General features: G+C 36.9%; 1 protein-coding gene across 2 annotated transcripts in view; it reads left to right on the forward strand.

Annotated features, from left to right (window-relative positions):
• LOC100022336 (MOB-like protein phocein) overlaps positions 1-24,252 on the forward strand; it is an 84,040-nt gene that overhangs the window by 33,246 nt on the left and 26,542 nt on the right. Inside the window, exons 1-2 of one of the 2 annotated variants that reach the window (XM_001369995.5) lie at positions 18,664-18,810; positions 22,027-22,089. In XM_001369995.5, the coding sequence (XP_001370032.1) occupies positions 18,751-18,810; positions 22,027-22,089 (123 nt within the window). In that variant the 5' untranslated portion in view covers positions 18,664-18,750. Of the gene's footprint in view, positions 1-18,663; positions 18,811-22,026; positions 22,090-24,252 lie in introns of those variants that run through there. The other variant, XM_016433760.2, reaches the window with a different exon arrangement.

Below are 24,252 nucleotides of genomic sequence, written 5' to 3' on the forward strand. Positions count from 1 at the left end.
GAAGGTAAAGGAGAAAGAATCAGCCTAAACTCCGACAGAGCTCAGTAAGATGCCTCACCTGAACTAGGCTACTCAGCTTCTCCCAGTATAGTATCAAGAAAAACTCACCGCCAAACTGGACAGTAGCTGATGCCACACCAAGATGCCAGAATGCTTAGCACATTCAGCAAGCTGCCGCCAGCCACCTCTCCACTGCAAAAGAGGCTGGAGAGAGGAAGTGATGTGAAATATATAGAGGGTTTTACATCATTTTCCTACATCTAACCTGTACCAATGGTAGCTTAAGCTTGACTTAGGACAGCCCAGAGGTCTGTCAGCTGTTTCTGATTTGTCATTTGTGTGAATCTTAAAACTATTCAGACTGTACCTTAGAAGATTTGGTTAAGCTATTCCCCATTTTTAACAATGGAGGTACTTGATCAGGAATGTATTGGGAACTTTTAAATTTATTACACCCTACTCAGACAGTGCCTTAGGGGAAGATAAATTTGAAAACTCCTGATTGAACAATGAAAAGCCCCTAACTCATACTTATAGTAAAGCTAGAACCTTAAGCTAGGTCTATTTTTTGGATCTAATACAAAAAGGTGCTAAGTACCCATAAAGGTTAAATTAATTACTAAAAGGTCAAGCAACTTACAAAAGGCAAGCTTAACAAAAGAGGTGTGAAGTACTCAGAGGATTTAATCTAACCAGAGAAGGTGAGAACCAAAGAAGATGAAAATTAAGAAAGGGCAGTCCTGGGAAAAAGCATCTATTGTGATTGGTAAACATGAATATTTAGGGGCGGTGACAAGAGAAAATTTCTTTAAAAGGAAGGGGGTAAAAGGTAATTTAGTTAGCTGGAGTTTGGAGTTGAAGTGAGGACATTTGAATTGAGTTCGCAACTGAATTCAGTTTGGAGAGGATTTCAGTTCAGAGTGAAAGAACCCAGCTTGGAGATGATCTTGTGGTGAGTAATAAAGACTGACTCACTCTCCCTTAAGCTCAGGCCTAGGCCATTTTGGCCTAGGCCCTTTTATATGGCTTGGCTCAGCCTGAGCCAGAGCAATTAATTCTCTCTCTCTCTCTCTCTCTCTCTCTCTCTCTCTCTCTCTCTCTCTCTCTCTCTCTCTCTCTCTCCTTCCCTTCCCTTAATTCCTTCATTTTATATTAATTCAAATCTCCATAAATCCTCAGCTGACTTGGGTATTTTTCATATTTGGGAATTTCCCATGGTGACCACTTATCTAGATTTTAAGTCAAAACACTAAAAATTATCCTTGCAGTTTGGCCAAAACCTTTACAGAGTTTGGCATTTACAGGTTTTAACATTCACATTTGCTAGCACATGTCTATCATAGACCATCTTCCTAGATAATTAATCCTTAAGTATGGGTGTAGACATTCCTGATTTTGTTAAACTAAGTAGGGTGGAGTAATCTAAAGTTCACACTTATCTGCTCCTCTTCTCCCCTTCCCCAATAATCCTTATAAAAATGTGGAGAATATTCTTGAAATATTTGTGTAAAAGGGAGAAATTATGACATAAAAAGACTGTCATACTAAGACTAAAATAATTTATCAAATTTTCAGACTACACACAGGATTGAGAGGGGGTGGGGGGAAGAGAGAGAGAGTGAAAAGTGAAAGAGAGAGGCAGGAGAGGGAGGGAAAGAGAAAAGAGAACAGATGTGTAATTGAAAATCTGTTACCCTAAAAAGAACTACATTTCCTGGGAGCCCAGTGACTTCCTGTCATTATATACTTCCTGTAGACAGAGGATATTAGCAAGTGGGCAGTCCTCTTGGGCCTCTTTCTTGGGCTTGCAGCCAGCATGGTGGTGTTGTTAAGCTAAGTGGGGGAATTTTAAATAAGCTAATCAGCCATGGGCACATGGTCTTTATTTTGTATCTTATTTATTCCTTGATTTCTAATGATTATTAATAAAACTCCTAAAATATAATCTTTTATTATTGTGATTAAATTCTTACATTTATGGCAACCAGAAGGGATGTGAAAAAAATCTCAATTTTTTAAAAAAGATAGCCTAGATAAAATTTTTAATCTATGTTTCTCCTACTAAGGCTTTTCACCCACCCTCACAAACTCTGAGAGAACTCTCTTTGGAGCTGCTGCCTTGTCTTTCCCTACTTTTCCATCAGTCTCTTTCTGGGCTATTTTTAGCCAGGGGACTCTACTTGAACCCATGTTCCTCAGCTCCTCACTGCTACCACTGGCAATCCTCCTCCTGATCTCCAGCCCCACTCCTACTCCTGCTCTTGAATCATCCTCTGCCCCAACCCTGACCCGGACCCCAATCACTGTTGCTGACCCTGCTAGGCTGCTGATTGGTGCCCCCGAGAAGGTAGGAGTTCTTGGAGCCTCTCTCAGTGCAACTGCTAAAAACTGGGGTGTATTTTCCTTAGGCAACAATTAGCCTCCTGACTCCCTCTCCATGTGACTGGGAAAACTAGCATTTTACCTCACGGAGAAAGGGAAGAAGGAAGTTACTCTTCCAAACAGGAAGTAAATTACAAGCCTGGCATACTCTTTGAAAGAGCAGCACTTTGCCTATTTCAAACAGCTTCTACCATTCATGAATGCACTGATATTTTCAATTATCTTGACTGGGATTAAGGGGAGAAATTCATCTCCCTACAACCCTTTGCCATTTTGGCTGCCCAGTCTCTAAGATTCATCCAGTATGGGATTCCTCAAACCCATGTTCTCCCTCACTATCAGAGATCCCAGGGAAGGAACTTTAAAGAGACTGGAGGTGAAAATTTTAAAGCTTTACAGACTCCATTGTTTAATGAAAGTCTCTATATTTTATTGTATTTTGCTGATTGTTTTGTTTATGATTTAATTTGGTTGTTTAAAGTTCATATATTAATCTGATCAATACTATTCTGTTATACTAAATCATTTTAATCTACTGTGTTTTAACTATTATTATATTCTGTTACCTTTCCCCTATAATTATACTGAATAAATATTATTGAATAAGCCCATAAAAAAACAAAACTGCTTTTTCTTCCAATTTGGTTTTGTAAATTGTCACATAGATGATGGATGGACTCAACCTGGCTAACAACCTTTGAAAAATTTAATGAGCTAAATATCTCTAATTGATTTTAAGGGGTCTTTATGCATGATTTAAAATTTCTTTCAACAACTCTGAATGATCATTTTGCCTACCTCTAAGTTATTTCTAACAAGAGGTAAAGAGTCCATTTTTAGTAGCTGAAGTGAAGCGCTATTACAATCCCCACCTCCACATTTGTAAAAATGTGAATGGATGGGACATAACAGTCTCATACCAAAGGAGCTGGGAAGTTGATCCCAAGGCATGGTACCCTTGAATGACTCCCAAGAGTCTCTTATTTGTAACTCTTTTGCTTACTCTATCCTTCCACCAGAATGACCTAGATGTTTGGTGACATTTTTTTTTAGACCCAACATCAACAACATCAACCCAACAGGTTTGATTTTTTCCTAGACTCCTCTGACACATTTTGGTAATAATGGCAGTCATAGATTTTTAAAAAAAGAATATCTCAGCAAAGGCTGAAAGTCTTGCTACATACATAAAAAATTCTGACAAATATCCACCAATTCATAGGTTTTTAAAATGCCATAAGCAGACTCATGTGAATCCTAATGATAGTGGGTTTGTTTGCTATTGCCATTAAATGGGTTATTATAACTTTGGGGATTTTGATATTTTGGGGATATGCATTACTTGTTGTACCACTGTTATTTATAAAAAACTGTTAATGGATCATGGCCAGGTTTGAAGAAGGATATGGATCTCATTTTGGGGTGAGAAACCTTTGTATTCTGCCTTTCCTTAGCTGACACAGTGTGTCAATGATTGTAAACTATATCTTTTTTATTTTAAAAACTTTTTTATTATTGTTTTTCCTTACATGTGCAATATAGTATTTCAGTTTTATTTTTTCTCTTTGTATTTGAAGCACATGTCAACAGTATTGAGAAAAATTTCTTTAATTTTTTTGATTTTGCATTAATATAAGTTAAAATATGTATTTGCTATAATATTAATACATACCAAAAAAGCTTCAGACTATACAAATGCCATTGATTATTTTTAAAAATATGATGGAACTTTACTAAATTATTCTGATTCCAGGAGAAGGGAATACAAAAACAGTCATTGCACAGTGCCAAAGAAGCACAAAGCTACTTGCATAGTGCCAATAGAGCACAAGGCCAAAGAGACCAAACCAATCCTACATGGATTGATGACATTCTGTGCAAAAAGCACAAGGACTTAATCATGTATGAGACTTGAGGTTGTGGCTATTTAACATGTGTTAAATGCAGGTCTTCCTTGTACCATACACTCTATATAAAATGCATGACATTGATTATTATGGCTCCATCCTGGCTCCCATTTGCTCCTATAATCTAGTTCCTTTTCTCTCTCATAGTATGACAGCTTCATGTAGTCTTGGCTGCAAATGGGTAAGTGAAATACCACTGCATTTTGTCCTACACATGGGTGGGATAGAAATTACCTTAATTGGGCCCTGATTAAAGGACCTGTTATAAATTTATTTTTCTTTTACTTAGAATTTTTATACAAAAGTCTTTGATAGTCTATATTTTATCCAGAAGTTATCTTTTCTCTTTTATTTGGATTTTTTTATGTTTTTTATTTCTCTTGCCAATTGATTCATATACCTCATAACTCAGCCATGCATCCCTAAGTGATCCCTGTGTTTTTCAACACCCTCTTCAGGGGGGAATGTATTATTATTCTAAAATGCAATGTTTCAATTCTTTTTGAGAGTAATTTTAGGACAAGAAACATGCTACTTCTCCGAATCCAGAAAATGAACTGTTTGGAGAAAGCACCATGAAGATGCCTCCACAAACCATACACTGCACCAAAAGGTCCAGAGTGAACTTTGAGATTTGGTGATTTGAACTGTGTGGGGTTGAATGTATTTGTTTTGTATGTATACTCTTATGCCAAAGGAGACTGCCCCCAACTGGTTTTTTGTCAATGAGTCTAGAAATCATTGGTTTTGCTCTCTTTTCCTTTTATCCCAAAATTATTGTAATTTCAAAGTTGTTTATGTTTACAAGATCCATTGGAGAGATTAATCTTCCAAAGATCTCAGAAAGGAATGTATAATTAAAAATCTGTTACCCTAAAAAAGAACTATATTTCCTGGGAGCCCACTGACTTCCTGTTGTTATGTACTTCCTGTAGACAGAGGATATTAGCAAGTGGGTGGTCCTCTTGGGCCTCTTTCTTGAGCTTGCAGCCAGCATGGTAGTGGTGTTAAGCTAAGCAGGGGGTTGGGGGGTGATTTTAAATGGGCTAATCCACCATGGGCATGTGGTCTTTATTTGTATCTTCTTTATTCCTTGATTTCTAATGATCATTAATAAATCTCCTAAAATATAATATTTTATTATTGAGATTAATTTTAATTCTAACACAGAGAAGATGAGAGGAAAGAGGGAAGAGGAGGGGGTGGGAAGAAGAGAGAGAAAGTTAGGATTCAGAAAACTCTTTATAGGGTAGAACACAGAACCAAGTCTAGTAAGATGACATTTAATACAGATAATGTAGAGTGTTTCACTTAAGTTAAAAAACAAAAACAAAACTTTACAAATACAAGATAAGAAAGGCTTGGCTCGACAGCTGTTTAAAAAAGATACTAAAAAGGGGGCAGCTGGGTAGCTCAGTGGATTGAGAACCAGGCCTAGAAACGGGAGGTCCTAGGTTCAAATCTGGCCTCAGACACTTCCCAGCTGTGTGACCCTGGGCAAGTCACTTGACCCCCATTGCCTAGCCCTTACCACTCTTCTGCCTTGGAGCCAATACACAGTATTGACTCCAAGACGGAAGGTAAGCGTTTAAAAAAAAAAAAAGATACTAAAGGTAGATGATTGCAAACTGTGAAGATTGAATTTGGCTATCCCCTAATTGTAACAATGAAGGTACTTACCTCTTCCTTTATTGTGAAGATTAAATTGTAATCCCCTGTCTATTTTTAGATTTTAATCCCCAAAGTGTTAACTCAATATTTAAACTAGATTTACCCATTTTAACTACAAAAAGGTGTTAACTAACCAAAAAAGGTGTTAACAACCCCAAAAAGGTTACTACTAACTACAAAAGGTGTGACACGCATTTCATACCTTGAGTGGGCAGTCCTGGAGAGGAATGTCTGCTGTGATTGGTAGACATAAAATTTAGGGAAGGTGACACAAGAGAAAAAGGTCTTTAAATAGAGGAAACACAGACACACAAGAGGTCGATCAAAGGATCAGTCACTCAGAGCTTGACTGGAGATCAGTGACTTGGGCTTGGAGTGAAGAAGAATCACTCGGAGGAGAGACTGGAATCAGACCCTCAGACTTGGAGTGAAGACACTTGACTGTGGAACTGGACCCCTGGAGGAGCTTGTACAGGAGACCTCAGATTGCTTTCTTTTTAGACAGTCATCATGCTGAGTGAAAGGCTGATTTAGTTTCCTTGTCTTTCTGGAGGTGTGAACCTCTGAAAAAAGCCCATCATCTTGAGACTCCTTTCCCCTGCCTGGGGCTTAGAATTTCTAAGTGCCTTTGAGGCTCTCTCTCTCAGAGCTCTCTCTCCCTCTCTCTCTCCCCTTTTCTCCCTTCCTTTATATCTTCCCTCTAGTGTAAAAATAAACTACCATAAATTTTATTTGCTTGAGTAATTCATTTTGGGATTCAGAAATTAAATACCTGGTGACCATAAATTAAATATTCAAGTCCAATCACAAAAATCTAACAAAGCCCAGGATGAATCAATATTGGGATATGGCAACTAAGACAACTACCTGTAAACCTCAAAATTTCTTAGACTTATGACTGTTAGGGGTTTCCCCCATTGGGGAATCTTCTACTTAAAAAAAAAATTCCCTAGCAGATGGTGAGAACTCTACTTGAGTGTGGGGGCTCCTAGCTATGGGAGTGTCCCTGCTCCACCCTACTTAAGATTGCTTTAGGACAGAAAACGGCTTGCTAAACAATGAAAGTACTTTGACCCATGCTTATGGAAAGGACAGGAAGTTCTTTGAGTCATGCCTGTTTTTAAAATTGATACAATGGGATGCTAGGTACCCATATAGGTGGGGCAACTTGTAAACTACTTAAACCTAAAAGGATGATAACTTATTCAGAGGTTTTTTCTTAATGAAATTTGTCGACACAGCAGCATTTTTTTCTGACTTACTAAAGAGGTTAAAACTACTCAGCTGTGAATTCAAAATGGGCGGTCCTTTAGAAACATCTACAGTGATTGGTAGATGTAAGGACTTAGGGAAGGTGACAGAGGAAATTTTTGCCCTTAAAAATAAGAGCTTGGATCTCATTCAGGGATCTCGATTTCTGATTCTCATTCTGGAGGATCTCATTCTGAGAGACTCATTTCCTTGAGGACTGATGCTTGAGGGCTCTTTCCTTGGAGATAGATCTCTTTGAGGAGAAGTGCTCTTGGAGAGAGCTGGATTTCTGACTCTCATTCTGGAGGAGAGCTCCTTGAGGAGCTCCTCTGAGGGGCTCTGTCCCTCTGGGGTAGGAGCTCTGGAGGCCCTTGAGAGAGGCTCTTTGAAACAATCTCTGGCTGGAAGACTCTTTGAGGAACGACGCTGGCCTGGTGTCACTAGTATCCTTGTTTAGTCAGACCTTGTGGTGAGTGTTAAAAAAAAACTGACTGATTTCTCTTTTAAGACTCAGGTCTAGGCCATATTGGCTTGAGGCCCTTCATACTTATTCCTTTCTTACTCTCTCTCTCTTTCTTTGATTACTCATTGTATTGTTAATTAAAATCTCTATAAAACCCAATTGACTTGGGCATTTGAATAATTGGGAATATTTCCCTGGCGACCACCTTATATTTGATTTTAAAACCCAAGACACTGTAGTGAAACATATTTCTGCGGTCAAATTTACTCACCCTCTCTTATATCTATCATAATTTATATCTTCCACTATTTTAATCACTACAGTTTAAGACCTCAACCATTTTAAATCTCACATACCGTGATGATAGACTTTAGTCCTTCCAGGAAAAAGGAGTTGATGGTCCTGTTGTCTGCTGCCCTTCAGACCACATTTAGAGTATTTGTTCTATATATTATATTTTTGGAAGATCATTGATAGTAGTAGATTGTCTAAAGTAACTGGGATGATGAAGGGCCAAGAGTTTATGTCATATAAGAATCTGCTGAAGAACTGGATTATAATTAGTCTGGAGGAAAGGATTTTTAGATTTAGACAAAATAGTTGTGTTTTATTTTTTTTTAGGGTATGCCTTTTTTTCCTTTTAAATATTATTTTACTAGGTCATTTTCAAACATTATTCATTAGAAACAAAGATCTATTTTTTTTACTCCCCCCTCCTCCCGCCGCCCCTCCAATTGTCAGAGCGTGATTTTTCTGGGTATCACATGTGTCCTTGATCTGAACCCATTTCCATGTTATTGGTATTTGCATTGGGGTGTTCATTTAAAGTCTCTCCTCAGTCATTTTCCCTCAGCTCCTGTAGTCAAGCAGTTGCCTTTCCTCGTTGTTTTTACTCCCACCTTTTGTCCTCTGATTGTGGGTAGTGTTTTTTCTCATAGATCCCTGCAAATTGTTCAGGGATATTGAATTGACACTAATGGAGAATTCCATTACATTTGATTGAACCACTGTTTATCAGTCTCTGTGTACAATGTTCTCCTGGTTCTACTCCTTTCGCTCTGCATCACTTCCAGGAGGTTGTTCCAGTCTCCATGGAATTCTCCACTTTATTATTCCTTTTAGCACAATAGTATTCCATCACCAACATATACCATAATTTCTTCAGCCATTCCTCAGTTGAAGGGCATCCCCTCATTTTCCAATTTTTTGCCACCACAAAGAGCGCAGCTATGAATATTCTTGTATAAGTCTTTTTCCTTATTATCTCTTTGGGGTACAAACCCAGCAGTGCTATGGCTGGATCAAAGGGCAGACAGTCTTTTATTGTCCTTTGGGTATAGTTCCAAATTGCCCTCCAGAATGGTTGGATCAATTCACAACTCCACCAGCAATGAATTAATGTCCCAACTTTGCCACATCCCCTCCAGCATTCATTACTTTCCTTTGCTGTCATGTTAGCCAATCTGCTAGGTGTGAGGTGATACCTCAGAGCTGTTTTGATTTGCATCTCTCTGATTATAAGAGATTTAGAACACTTTTTCATATGCTTATTAATAGTTTTGATTTCTTTGACTGAAAATTGCCTATTCGTGTCCCTTGCCTATTTATCAGTTGGAGAATGGCTTGATTTTTTGTACAATTGATTTAGCTCTTTGTAAATTTGAGTAATTAGACCTTTGTCAGAGGTTTTGTTATGAAGATTGTTTCCCAATTTGTTGCTTCCCTTCTGAATTTAGTTACATTGGTTTTGTTTGTACAAAAACTTTTTAATTTGATGTAATCAAAATTATTTTACATTTTGTGACTCTTTCTAAGTCTTGCTTGGTTTTAAAATCTTTCCCATCCCAAAGGTCTGACATGGATACTATTCTGTTTTCACCTAATTTACTTATAGTTTCCTTCTTTATGTTCAAGTCATTCACCCATTCTGAGTTTATCTTGGTGTAGGGTGTGGGGTGTTTATCCAGACCTAATCTCTCCCACACTATCTTCCAATTTTTCCAGCAGTTTTTATCAAATAGTGGATTTTTGTCCCAAAAGCTGTGGTCTTTGGGTTTGTCATAGACTGCCTTGCTGAGGTCACTTAACCCAAGTCTATTCCACTGATCCTCCTTTCTGTCTCTTAGCCAGTACCAAATTGTTTTGAAGACCACTGCTTTATAATATAGTTTGAGATCTGGGACTGCAAGGTCACCTTCCTTTGTGGTTTTTTTTTTTTCATTATTTCCCTGGTTCAAGGATTCCAAAGGATCCTTGAACCTTTGTTCTTCCAAATGGTTTTTTCTAATTCAGTAAAAAAGTTTTTTGGAAGTTCAATGGGTATGGCTAGTTTGGGTAGGATGGTCATTTTTATTATATTAGCTCATCCTACCTATGAGCAGTTAATATTTTTCCAATTGCTCAAGTCTAGTTTTAGTTGTGTAGAGAGTATTTTGTGGTTGTGTTCATATAGTTCATATAGTGTTTGTCTTGGCAGATAGATTCCTAAGTATTTTATATTGTCTAAGGTGATTTTGAATGGAATTTCTCTTTCTAATTCTTGCTGCTGAGATGTGTTGGAAATATATAGAAATGCTAATGACTTATGTGGGTTTATTTTGTATCCTGCTACTTTGCTAAAGTTGTTGATTATTTCCACTAGCTTTTTGGTTGATTCTCTAGGATTCTTTAAGTAGACCATCATGTCATCTGCAAAGAGTGACAGCTTGGTCTCCTCGTTGCCAATTTTAATACCTTCAATTTCTTTTTCTTCTCTAATTGCTACTGCTAGTGTTTCTAGTACAATGTTGAATAATAGAGGTGATAATGGGCATCCTTGTTTCACTCCTGATCTTATTGGGAATGCATTTAGTTTATCCCTATTGCAGATGATGTTTGCTGATGGTTTTTGATATATTCTGTTTATTATTTTTAGGAAAGATCCTTCTATTCCTATGCTTTCTAATGTTTTTAATAGGAATGGGTGTTGTATTTTATCAAAGGCTTTTTCTGCTTCTATTGAGATAATCATGTGGTTTTTGTTGGATTGCTTGTTGATGCGTTCAATTATGTGGATGGTTTTCCTAATATTGAACCATCCTTGCATTCCTGGCATAAATCCTACTTGATCATAGTGAATGATCCTCCTGCTCACTTGCTGGAGTCTCTGCTAGTATCCTGTTTAAGTTTTTTGCATCTATGTTCATTAGGGAGATTGGTCTGTAGTTTTCTTTCTCCATTTTTTGACCTGCTTGGCTTTGGAATCAGTACCATATTTGTGTCATAGAAGGAATTTGGTAGCACTCCCTCTTTGCTTATTATGTCAAATAGTTTGTATAGTATTGGGATTAGTTGCTCTTTGAATGTTTGATAGAATTAACTTTGAATCCATCTGGCCCTGGGGATTTTTCCTTAGGGAGTTCTTTGATGGCCTGTTGGATTCTATTTCTGATATGATTATTTAAGAATTCTATTTCTTCTTCTGTTAGTCTAGGTAATTTATATTTTTGTAAATATTTGTCCATATCGCCTAGATTGGTATCTTTATTGCCATATAATTGGGCAAAGAAGTTTTTAATGATTGCCTTAATTTCCTCTTCATTGGAGGTAAGGTCCCCCTTTTCATCTATGATGCCATTAATTTGCTTTTCTTCTTTCCTTTTTTAAATTAGATTGACCAGTACTTTGTGTATTTTGTTTGTGTTTTCAAGTTGTCTTTTATTTGAAGGCCTATCATCTGCAAGAAGGATTAGATTTTGTTTTGTTTGGCCCCAAAGACAGAAATAGGAACAATGAGTGGAAGTGAAGTTGCTAATTCAAGTATGAGGTAAGACAAAAAATTATTTGTAAATTATTGTTTGGTTGATGTCTAATTCTTCCAGATCTTATTTGTGGAAGACTAGAGTGGTTTTCCATTTTCTTCTCCAGATCATTTTTACAGATGAGGACCCTGAGGTAAATAGAGCTAGGTGACTTGCAGAAGATCACATAGCAAGTAGTTGTTTGAGGACAGAATTGAGGTCAGAAGATGTTTTCTTGACTCCAGGCCTAGCATTCTATCTACTAAACCACCTAACTGCCTTTTTAAAAATTAGAATTATACAAAAGTAGATTGATCTGTCCCACAAGCTAGTGAATTCTTCTTTATTGAAAGTTTTTAAACAAAACAAAGGCTGGATGATAATTTTTTTTCCAGATTAGTTGTTGAGGGATTTTTTTTTTCAGGTGTAGGTAGTATTAGATGACCAATGAAGATTCATTTCAACTCTGAAAAATTTGAGAGAAAATCCAGGTCTTGTCATTAGAGCAGTGTATTTTCTCATTGCTTTTTAATTTTCCTTAACTGATAAGTCATATTTAGAATAACATTTTAAAAATGTTATCCTGAAGGTTAATAATTTAAGGGGAAAAGATTCTTAAAAAGTAAAGAGAGCCTTGTTGTTCATCCCTGTAAATACTTTCATTATAAGTAAATTCCTTCTAGTTGTTTTTTTTCCCCTTCTGAAGAAGGATTAAAAGTTAGAATAGAGGAAAAGAAAGATAATCAGTTATCTTAAGAAGTTTGAGAATCTATGAGCAACCTGAAATGGGCTCAGCAAGCTATCAGACAGGAGCGGCTTGTCTTCCCTGAATACCCCATATACTCCACTACAATAATTTTAGGTATAGACATGATGATGTTACTCCTCTGTTCAGAAATCTTGAAACAATGATAGCTTTATCAGATTTTCATGAAGGGGAGTTAATTTTTAAATAATATGTTCTTATCATATAAAACTATTGCATAGGTATTGCTCATGAAAAGAGTGTTAGACTCAGGATTAGGAGGTCTGGATTTGAATTCCACTTCAGACATTTTAGTTCCTGCAAGTTCAGGAATCAATCATTAATCTATCTGTTTCTTCATTGATCTATAAAGTGGGTATATTAATATTTATACTACCTTTACATGAAGAATGCACTTTGCAAATCTTAAATTGCCACATAAATTATAAACTGTTATTATTCATATGCTATGCTCTGAGGAAATAAAACAAAAATGAAGCATCTGTCCTCAAGGAGTTTACATTCTAGTGGAATCACAAGGAGTAATTTAATATACTCATATATAAATAAAGACAAAGTTAATCTGAGGTACTTGGGTGGATAAAGAAAGGCTTCATACAGGAGGTGGTTCTTAAGCTTTGGTGCTTTGAAGGAAGACAAGGATTGTGTGGTAGAGGAGAGATGGGTGGCCCCATAGCCATGACAGAAAGCCTGTATGTAGGCTGATTATGGGAAACAGCAAGCAAGTAGTTCAGTTATTTGGGGTATAAAATGTATGAAGGAGAAAAACATAAAATAAAGCTGGAAAAGTAAATTGAAGTCAGATTGTAGCACACTAGACTAAAGAGATCATGTTTTATACTAGACTTGATAAAGAAGTAATCAAGATTTTTTAACAAGAGTGACATCATAACTATACCTTAGATTACTTTAATGGAGTGTATACAATGTTTAGGGAGGACTAGTACCTCTTCTATGAGAGCTTGTTGAGCCCTTTTGGGATTGCTCATTCACCTTTGGGGTCCACCTATCACCCAGTTCTTACCTGTGGCTCCAAGATGCTTTAGCATGTGCAGGGGCCACAACCTGGCAAAACCATCTAGGCGGACAGGCTAAACCAGTTTGAAGTACACATCACTGGATGAGAGATGAGATTATTGAGTGTACCAGTAGAAAATTAACAAGTTAAATTTTTGGAGAACACCTATGCTTAAGGCTAGAAGACAGAGTGAAGGGGATTGAAGGGTGCTCAGATATGTAACAAGAGAAATATGAGACAAGGTTTATTGAAATCAAAGGAGGGGGGAGTAACCAGGGAGATAGGAGAAATTCAAAGGCTGCAGAAAAGTCAAGTAGAATGAAAGCTGAGAAAGTATGGAAGTTCAGATAAGCAGTTAAAATAGAGGCCAGATTGCTGGGGATTAAGAAATTAGTAGGAGATAAGACATTTTCTAGGACTTTGTTTATGGATGGAAAAAGAGATTAAGTAGGATAAAAGTTTGAAGGCAGGGAAAAGTGAAACTGAGAACTAGTTGGTTTAATAAAAACACTTTAAAAATATTTATATTTAATCTTACAACAACCTTTTAAAATAGAAAGTCCAAGGATAATATTATACTTTTTAAAAATATATGATGAGGAAACAGGCTCATTAAGGTCAAGTGAAAGTAATTTGTCCAAATTCATACAACTAGTTAATGACATTTCTGGGATGCTAATTTGGATTTCCTGTTTTCAAGTCCAACTTGACAGCACTGCTACTAAAGCTAAATAAATGGTTATAAAAATTAACCTTTTCATGGTAATTTTTAAATTTCCTTTTTTGGGGGGCCAGGCTTTGTGTTGATTTTGGATGCTCTCAGCCTCTTGTCAAGGAGAGAGGCAATTCTTTTGTGATTATCTTCTTAGATAGATAGTTGTCTGAGGCATTGAAAGTTAATAACTTTTCTGGGGTAGGTCAGCCAGTAAGTGTAAGAGGTGATGTAAGATGAATCCAGGTCTCATCCTTTTTCAGAGGTCTGATCTCATATCTGGTATTCAACATTTAATCTATGTATTTGATATATTTTATTTATCTTTTATTATAAGATGCCAAATTATTGCCATTGTCCCACTTTATCTTTGAAAATGCTTTCTCTACAAAAAAAAGAAAGGTAAGTATAATGTTTTTATCCTCCTTATAAATGTAGAAACTAAGACTCACATGCATAAGTAGTTCAGAGTCACTGTCAAAACTAGGACCAGCCAAAATCCAGGATTCTTGAATTCCAACTATTCATATATTACCTCTAAAAATAGCATACCATTTGTCTACTACAAGTTGTCAGGTGGTCAGAACATTTCTGACGCAGTTGCTGATGTTTTTCAAAACTAACCCTGAAAGCTTATCAACATGAATGTGAGGGTTATAGGCTAGAACCATTTTATCCATAGAGAACAAGGTTATTCCTGGGAACAAGGCCAGGATTTACATCAGAAGACTTTTTTCTCCTCTCCTCCAATCTTCTAGGATGATGCTTTATACTTCTCTGAACACAATTCCATTTATTTCTTTTATTCTGTTTTTATAGGCTAAGTGAAATTTCCTAATGCTACTTCAGACTTGAGGCTTCTTGGTATACTCTCAGGGGAATGCTACAGGATGGATATATGAGACTTGTACTGAAGCTTGAGGTTTGTCTATTTCAAAAATTCTCAGATTGTGGGGAGTCTCTGAGATCCTTTTAGGGGGTTCTCAAGTTCAATTAAAAAATAATATTTAGGAAATTTGCCAATTAAAATACTTCTCCCTTTTCCAACTACATCTCTGTGTGAGGCCAGATTTTCTTCAGATACTTCAACTAAAAAAAAATCACAACAGATTGAATGCAAATTCAATTCAATTCAAGGAATGTAAATATGAGAATACAGCTGTCCTCTAATGAATCAGACATTAATGAAATTTGGGGAAAAAAAATAAAACAATGCCATTATTCACTAGATTTTTTATTTTGGAAAATATAGTTACTTTTCTTAAAAACTATTATTTATGTTAACATGTAATAGTTTAGTACTGCTATTTGAATTAAGTATATTTAAGTAATTTATCAGCTTTAATTTCAAATATGGTAAATATTAATAGATATACTAGGTTGATAGAGCTTTTACTGAAAAGTGATTGTTAGATTTTCAGTGTGAGCATTTATACTTCAGAAATCTATAGATGCTACACATCAAGGCTTGATTTATTTTTTGTTGATTTTCTATACTTAAAGTGATTATAAAATGTTGATGTCGCAAATTAAATTTAAAAGCATACCCTCCTTTTTGGAGAGTCAATTATTAAACATTTACCAATAACCAACATAAACAAAAGCTCTTTGGGGTCCACAATATTTAAGAATGTAAAGGGCTCCTGAAACCAAAAAGTCTAAAGATCTAGTCAATTTCCCTCCCTCCCCCAACCAAAGTACTTTATTCCAAATCTAGTTCATGTTCTACTACATGGCAGCTATCTCAGAGCTGGAAGGGGTAAGTAACCAAGTGAAGGTGAGAATGTCAAATGCTGTAGGGAAAGGAAATGAAATTGGATTAGGCCTGAGAAAGGTAGAGCTATGGTGAGAAAGTCAAGAAGCATTTATTAGGCACCTACTGTGTGCCAGCCACTGTACTAATCCTTGGGGATACAAAGAGAGGCAAAGCCAGTTCTTGCTCTCAAAAACTTACAAGTCTAACAGGGTAAATGAAGTGCAAATAAGACACATTCAAGATAAACTGAAGATAATTTCAGAAGGAAGGTACTAGCATTTAGAGGGAATCAGTAAAGGCTCCCTGAAGAAAATGGAATTTTAGCTGAGTCTTGAAGGAAGTCAGGGAAATCAGGAGGTTGAGGTGAGAAGGAAGAGAATGACAGATGGAGACAGCCAGGGAAAATTCATTGAGTAGGGGAATTTAGTGTCTTAAGTGAGGGACAGCAAGTAAAGCAATGTCATTGATCATAGATTATGTAGAGGAGAATAAGGTGTAAGAAAGTTACAAAGATAGGGAAAAGGCCAGTTTACCAAGAAAACAGAAAATTCTATGTTTGATCCTGGAAGCGAGCCATATAAGTTTCCTGAATAGGGGGGAGGGGGGAGGTGAGTTAGGTAAGTGGACAATGTACTGGAATGAGCTGATATTTGAGGCACAGGGACCAACTAGAAGGATACTGTAAAATCATACAAGCAAGAAGTAATGTGTAATTAAGGTACAGAAAGCAATTTCAGCTGAAATGCAAGACAGATTTCCAAAGGACTGAGAAATGAGTGGGAATTGAGGAAATGGAGATGTTGAATATAGATGACTTTTTCTAGGAGTCTGGCTGAGAAAGGAAGAAAATATTATACAGGACAGCTTGAGGGAATAGCAAAGTTAAGCTGAACTTTAAAAATACAAAGCAATTTAAAGATATTTAATCTGTTTAACAATTCTGTGAGATAGTTCATCTTTATTTTACAGGCAAGGAAACTGAGGCCCAGAAAGATTCTTGAAACTTATTTCTATTATCTTCATTAATGAGGCACCTACCTTGGAATCTTCTCCTTGTGTTTTTTTGTTTGTTTGCTTTTTTTCCTGAGGCCATCTTCCTTTGGAGTATTCTCAGAGCCTCTAGACTTAATTCCATACATGGGCAATTATCCAATTTAGACTAAAGTAAACTCTTCACTTCCCATTCAAACTGGGAAACTGTTTCAGATGCAGTGACACTCACCTTGGCATACCCAACTCAAACTATGGGCCTTTGTTTTTTTTTTTAATTTTTATTTTTTAAACCCTTCCCTTCCCTCTTAGAATCAATACTGGGTATTGGTTCCAAGGAAGAAGAGCAGTAAGGGCTAGGCAATGGAGGTTAAGTGACTTGCCCAGGGTCACACAGCTGGGAAGTATCTGAAGCCATATTTGAACCCAGGACCTCCCATCTCTGGGCTTGACTCTCAGTCTACTGAGTCACCCAGCTGTCCCCTGGGCACTTCCTTTTAACTGGAGAATATCTTGGAATTTCTTGGAATCTAGTCTTCTTGGTTCTTTTTTTTTTTTTACTCTTTAAACTGGTTTCTGAATTGCTGTAACTCCTTTTCCCAAATCCAAGGCTTTAAGGTTTCTGAGCCACTAGAAGACCATGCTGTGCATTACTGGCTAAACGTTGACTAGTTGACTATAAATGACTCAGGTTAAGAAGTCAGAAACAGATAGTATACAAAACTTCCACTTGACATCCTTTATGGGAGAGGTTTGTTCCCTCCAAGCTCACAGAGACTTGTAGAAACATAAACATATGCTAAGGCTAGCTAATATATAATATCAGATGACCATTTCTAATACACAACCTACCTCTTTTAAACAGGGCAAATAGAGCTCAAACTCAAAAGCCTTGGTTTTGAAAAGGGGCCTGTGGTGAAAGCTAAAATCTTACTTCATGCTCTTAAATTTTGAAGTTCCCCCAATCCCTCCTCATTTTCTCTGTCCTCCAAAACTACTAGTGCCTTCCCTCTGATAATAATTTCTATTTACACACTCTTTAGGACACATTTTAAATCATGTTGTCTCCATTTGAATGTGAGCACTTGAGGGTGGGAACACTAAATTTGCCTTTCTTCGTAGCCTGAGTTTAGCAGTTCCTGCCAAATCATAAATACTTAATCCATGCCTGTTGACTAACTTATGTGTGAAGAAATATGCAGATATTCTGCCACTTTTATCAACCTTTGGGCCCAGTAAGGCATCTTAGCATTTTGCTTTTCTTTTTCCTGAGGGTCACTGGGACTGAAATCTATTTTTCAACTTTGCATTCACAGAATCAGAATCAAACAATCAATCAATCAACAAGCCTTTATTTATTTAAAAGCCTTATGTTGGGGGGAAGCTGGGTGGCTCAGTGGAATAAGAGCCAGGCCTATAGATGGGCGGTCCTAGGTTCAAATTTGACTTCAATGTTGGCACAGCAAAAACTTAAACACTTTGGCTTTCCCAAACTATTTTATGCAGCGTAAGCACTCTCACCTCCTTGGGGTTAAGGGGCGCCCAGAACACTTGGACCCCGAGGTGAGCTTCCCCAGGCTGAGAAGCAGGAAGGCCCAGGGGCGCTTCCACATTCTCCTCTCTCCGGCCTGCAGGCAGAGTCCTTCTACTCAAGAGGCTTCCTCCCTCCCCTCCTTTCATTGTTCCCTACTCTCCCACCCAACAGGGGCCTCGCTCTTTCTCCCTTCGATTTTCCCTAAACTGAGTGATTACTTCCCACCTCCCAAGTACCTCCGCCATACTTGTGCCCTTTCCTCTTCTTCCCTCCCCCCTTTCTTTTTTCGGTTAGTCTCTCGCCCTTAGGCGGAGAAGAGCTGTTCCGTCGGCTGCCGTTCCGCCCGCCACCGCCGCATTGTGCGGCTGTTCCGTCGGCTGCCTCTCCCCCCCTAGCCCTTGGGCGCCTCTCCTGCTCTCCCCGCCCTCGCCCTCCGCGCCCCGCCCCACCCCCCTCCCTCCGCGCCCGGAGCCGTCCCCCAACATCCGGGTACCGGCACTAGCGGCCCTGACTCTGGCACTATGGTCATGGCGGAGGGAACGGCAGTGCTGAGGAGAAACAGGCCCGGCACCAAGGCTCAGGTACTAGCTCAGCCCTGTTCTGGGCCAGGGCTTTTTTTGGGCCGGGAGGGACTCGGGGTTGATATCGCTGGGAAGGAGATCGCAGCTCGCTCCCGGGGCGGTGCCCTGACACCTGGCGACCGGGCTGGTCGGGTCGGGCTGGGCCGGACCCGACGAGCCGACCCTTGGGAGCTGTTGTCTGGCCTACTGCTTCCGCAGCCACTGGCGTCCGCCGGCGGCGGTCAGGCCAGGGCGGCTCCGGAAGAGGGGCTGCGGGGGCGGAGAGCCTGGCCCTGCAGCGGTCAGTTCCGCCACTGGTGATCGGGCTCGGGACTGAGGGTGGGCTTAGCTCGCAGCAGGGGCCTTCGGGGTGGGGGTGGGGGGTCTGTCAGAAGACTGTCAGTAGCAGCTGTTGGCCGTCCTGGCTTCCCTTCCCCCTCCCCTCGGAAGATCCAAAAAATCCCCCACCCTCCGCAAGTGAGGGGGCCTCTGTGTGTATGTAAACACTGCTGCTCTCTCCCCCGCCTCGTTCATCTTCTTCCCTCCCACTCCACTTTTCCCAAAACTATCCCAACCTGGGGAGATGAGCTTTTGGGATTGATCCTGGTATTCATCCAATTCTCAGGGTAAATAAGGACTGTCTGTGGTCTGTCTGCCTTTGACAAGTTCATATTGTTGTCCTTGTGAACTTCTCTGGTCCAGCAAGTTTTTCTTCCATCAGGCTGTGTGACTTGTTAGAAGGCAATGTCGGCTATTTTCCGGACTAGCCCTTTTTCAGGTTATGGGAATGACATGTTTCTAATTTTGCCAACTTCTAATAGAGCATTTTATTGGACTGAATCCGTGTTTGTTAATTATATACATATATTTTCTTCTGAAGCTTGGCTAAGATGCTGCACTAAACATTTTTATTCCAACTGGTTCTAAGATTGTCAACTAGACTACTCCATGTAACTTCTAAACCTTCTAGATGCTGTGATTAACCCAAAGATCTTTAATTTGAATATATATATATACACATCATATATGTGTATAAATAACTATTTGAATATAACTGTTTTTCTTTATAATCATATAAAACATCATTCTGAGAAAAGAACCCATATAGACTTCACCAGACAGCCAAAGGGAACTGTCACAATTATAACTAAAGAACCCCTTGCTTCTAGAGTAGTTTTCAAAGAAATCAGAAGAATGGTGTTATTGAGATGGTGGAAATTAAAATTTTATAGAAGAATGAAGTGTATTGCTAAAGTTGTATAATGCTATCTCCAGCACAGGATACCTTAATGAACTCTATTTTGAAAGTGTTTTTAAAGAACCACTTTGATAACAGTCATGATTTTTCCTGGTAGTTTTATAGTCATCCTGAGTTAGTAACAGATTCAGACATTTTTCCATTTGTTCTGTGAAGTTTCTGCTTTGTAAATGTACTTTTATCAACTACTTTTTATTTTTCCATTGGTGTGTTACTATTGGCTCCACATTATCCTCCTGCTAAATTAATTTTCTTAATTTATGAACTTTAACAGTTTTTTCTATCTTGAAGTTTATACTCACTTCATTGGTATCTTCTCATTTATTTAGGTAACACTTTTTAGTTATTCAGAAAATGTTATCACCTTATTAATATAGTAACATTTAATGGCTTATTCATATTTATGGGGAAAGAATATATTAAAAGCTTAGGGAAAACTGTGGTGTTCCCTCCCCCCCCAAGACATTATTATTGGTCTGTGTTGTAAAATAAAAATTAACCAATAAAAAAAAAAGTCTGACAAAAAAATGCCTATTTAAGCTCCTGTCATTTCCAGCCTGGGCTGTCAAACATGAGACAAATCAGTTTCTCTTATGTGAAAAATGATTCATTCCCAAATTCCTAATTTAGAGGATAAAACTAAAGGGACAGGATATCTCTGTTCTTATTTAATTTGTTTGAGAAAGTTAGGTAGATTGATTGAAATCAGATAAACTTTATTAATCTTGGTTGTGCACATGTTTCATGGTAAAGTGAGCTTGAATAATTTTTAAGATCAGCATTCTTTTGTGCTATATTATATGTTCTCTTTTAAATTCTAAGGATTTTTTTCGGGGGGAGCGGTTGGTCAAGAAAAATCACCTTTTAAACCTCAGAATTTTATCATCTTTTAAAAAATATTTAAAGGACAAAAAAAAACTGTCAAAATGTTTTGATTTATCTATGTGAATGTCCTTTCCCTCCAAGAGTATGTAAATTTTTAAAGAGCAAGATTGATTTTATTTTTGGTCTTTGCATTTCCAGTGCCTACTAAGTGTTTTGTATATAGTAGATGATTAATAAATTCTTCGTGAATATTTGTTTTGTGTTAACCCACCTAGAAAGAATTGTAAGGGGGCAGCTAGGTGACTAAATGGGTTGAGAGCCATGCCTAGAGACTGGAGGTCCTGATTCAAATATGACCTCAGACAGTTGCTAGCTCTTTGATCCTGGGCAATCCACTTAACCCCCAGTGCCTAACCCTTACCTCTCTTCTGCCTTGGAACCAAACACAGTATTGGACCTAAGATGGAAGGTAAGGGTTTAAAAAAAAAATTGCAACAACTTTTTTGTGACACTTTAGTGATGACATTATATTCTACATTACTATAAGATGATGTATTGTCTTTGTTTCCTGTCACTTTTCCTAAGTATTAGGGGAACTATGCATATTAAGATCCATTTGAGTATCAGAGAATTCAGTTTCTTTATATTTTAATAGTGTTGGCTGTCAGCTTTAAAATCCAAAACATTATTTGGAATTAGAAAAATTATATCTTAAAGGATCCTTCTGCTTTGTTTTGTTTAGCAGTAGATTTACTTATTGAATAATAGCCCTTGTCAGAAAAAAACAGTGTTGCTCAGTTAGTTGCATTTGTAGTTGATTTGAATGATCATATAAATATTAGTCTTTGGAAATATTTTCAAGATAACTCTTTGAAGTGTTAATCTTGCATAGTATTTAATATTTTCATTTTAACCTACTAATTCAGTAAGATTTTTCTTACTGAGTACGCTTTTAGGAATTTTGGGGATGAAAGAATATTTGCTTTAAGGTGGAGCAAAAAATCTTGTTCATTTGAAAGAATTGAATAAAAACTCTTAATTTTTTTCTAATTTCCATATTATAAAGACTTTTTTGCCTTTCCTAGTGTAATAGCTAAGTGTTGAGGTATAGTTAAAGAAGTTGAAATGACCATAACTAATTTTTTTTTCCATAGGATTTCTATAATTGGCCTGATGAATCCTTTGATGAAATGGACAGCACATTAGCTGTTCAACAGGTAGGAAGTATTTTCTTCTAGGATACTAATAATTTTGTGACCTATAAACCTTTCTCAATATGTATCATATCTTTCTTTAAAAATTTTTAATAAACTTAGCAACAGGAATAAGGACCAAACCTTTTATTTTGTTGGCATAGGGAACTCCTAAGTGAGGAAACTTTCTCTAACAATTGTAAAAATATAGAATAAACAATTGAATAAATTATTATATTCAAATAAAATGACAAAATCAAACTAAAACCTTTTTTAACCTAATTATGCTCATTTTTATTCTCTGTTCTTTTCTGAATGTGTATATGAATATAATGTTTTGCTGTTTTTTCAATTCTTAACTTATGGTTTATGTTAGTGAGGATTTTTTCTTATTTTGCTTACTTTGCATTATATCACTTCAAGTCTTCATATTTATTATATTCATAGTAATTTTTTTGCACAATAATACTCCATTAAATTAGAATTCTATAATTTGTACAGCAGTTTTCCAGCCACTGGACATAGGGATTTCTAGTTTTTTTGTTTTTTTGTTTTTTTGCGATAAAGCAGCTATGGATATTTTTATGCATATAGATATGCTTTTACTTTTTGATTGTATCTATAGACTGAGTCTCAGAAATGGAATCATTAGGTTGAAGAATGTGGTCATTTTTGGTATTTTTATTATTGTGTATTGCTAGAAACTCCAAAAATTTTTCATTAATCTACAATTCCACCAACAACATAATGGTTAATTTAGAGTCATTAACCTTGAAATTTACCATTTTTGGCTATTTTAATTGTTGGTTGTGAAAGGGTATTTAAAAGTTGTTTTCCTTTGTCCTTTTTTCTTTTTAAAATGACAAACTTAATAAAATCCAATATGCAAAAACAAAAAAAATTATTTAATTATTATACAGTAAATTTCTGTTATTTACAAGCGTTTAAAAGTAAATGTTATTCAAAAGGTAAAAGGGGAGGGCAGGTAGGTGGCTTAGTAGATTGAGAACCAGGCCTAGAGAAGAGATTTTGGATTCAAATGTGACTTTAGATCAGTGGTTCTCAACCTTTCTAATGCTGTGACCCCGCAATACAGTTCCTCATGTTGCAGTGACCCCAAACCAAAAAATTATTTTGGTGGCTACTTCAAAACTGTAATTTTGCTACAGTTATGATTCAGAATGTAAATACCTGATATGCATTATGTATTCTCATTGCTACAAATTGAGAGGTTGAGAACCACTGCTTTAGATACTTCCTCAATGTGTGACCTTTGTACAATTCATTTAACCCTCATTGCCTACCTCTTAACAAGTGCACAGTATTGATTCTAAGACAGAAGGGTAAGGGTTTTTTTAAAAAAACCAATAATGAAGTTATCCTATTTTTTCCTGTTCTCTCAATTTTTTTCTTGATTGTCTGTTTTTCCAGATTAATTAGCATTTCTGTCCCTGTCTTTGTAAATTCTTCATCACAAATCAGATTTCATTAAAATTCATATAACTATTATGGAAAGGATACTCATTCCAAACTTTTCTCAGTCATGATTTTGTTTCAGGATGTTAGAACAAACCATGAATCACTTAATTTGTCAGAAAACATTTATTAAACACCTACTATTAAACACCAGTGCTGAGGATACAAAGAAAGGTAAAAGATAGTCCCCTACCCTTGAAAAGCTCAAAATGGAGGTATAGTATAGTATAGTATAGTAGTAGTAGTCTCTCAGTAACCGAGAATGACAATTGTCTTTGTGCGCTTTCAAAATGGAGGAGACAACATGAAAATAACAAAAATAATAAAACAAATAAAATAACCTATTAAAAGTATCCAAAATTGGCAAAAAATGTTCAATCTGTTAGTTACAGTGGAAGAGATTATATGTACGAGGCACAAAATTTAAATAGTTTTGTAATGCACTGGATATATAAGAACATTAGAATTTATTTACATTTTGTTTGAGCTTTTTATTATTGAGTCCTTTATTTTCCTATATAACTATATGGTGATTCTTCCATAACTTACTAAATACATATTCTGGTTAAAATCCACCTGCACAGATGTAAAAATGATTTTTTACCTAGCTAATTCCCAAAGATTGCTTTGATTACAGCAACAACAACAGCTAGCATTACTATAGTACTTTAAAGTTTGCAACATGCTTTATAAACACTTTCTCATTTAATC

The sequence above is a fragment of the Monodelphis domestica genome, chromosome 4, assembly GCF_027887165.1.
Source record: "Monodelphis domestica isolate mMonDom1 chromosome 4, mMonDom1.pri, whole genome shotgun sequence".
NCBI classification, from domain to species: domain Eukaryota; kingdom Metazoa; phylum Chordata; class Mammalia; order Didelphimorphia; family Didelphidae; genus Monodelphis; species Monodelphis domestica.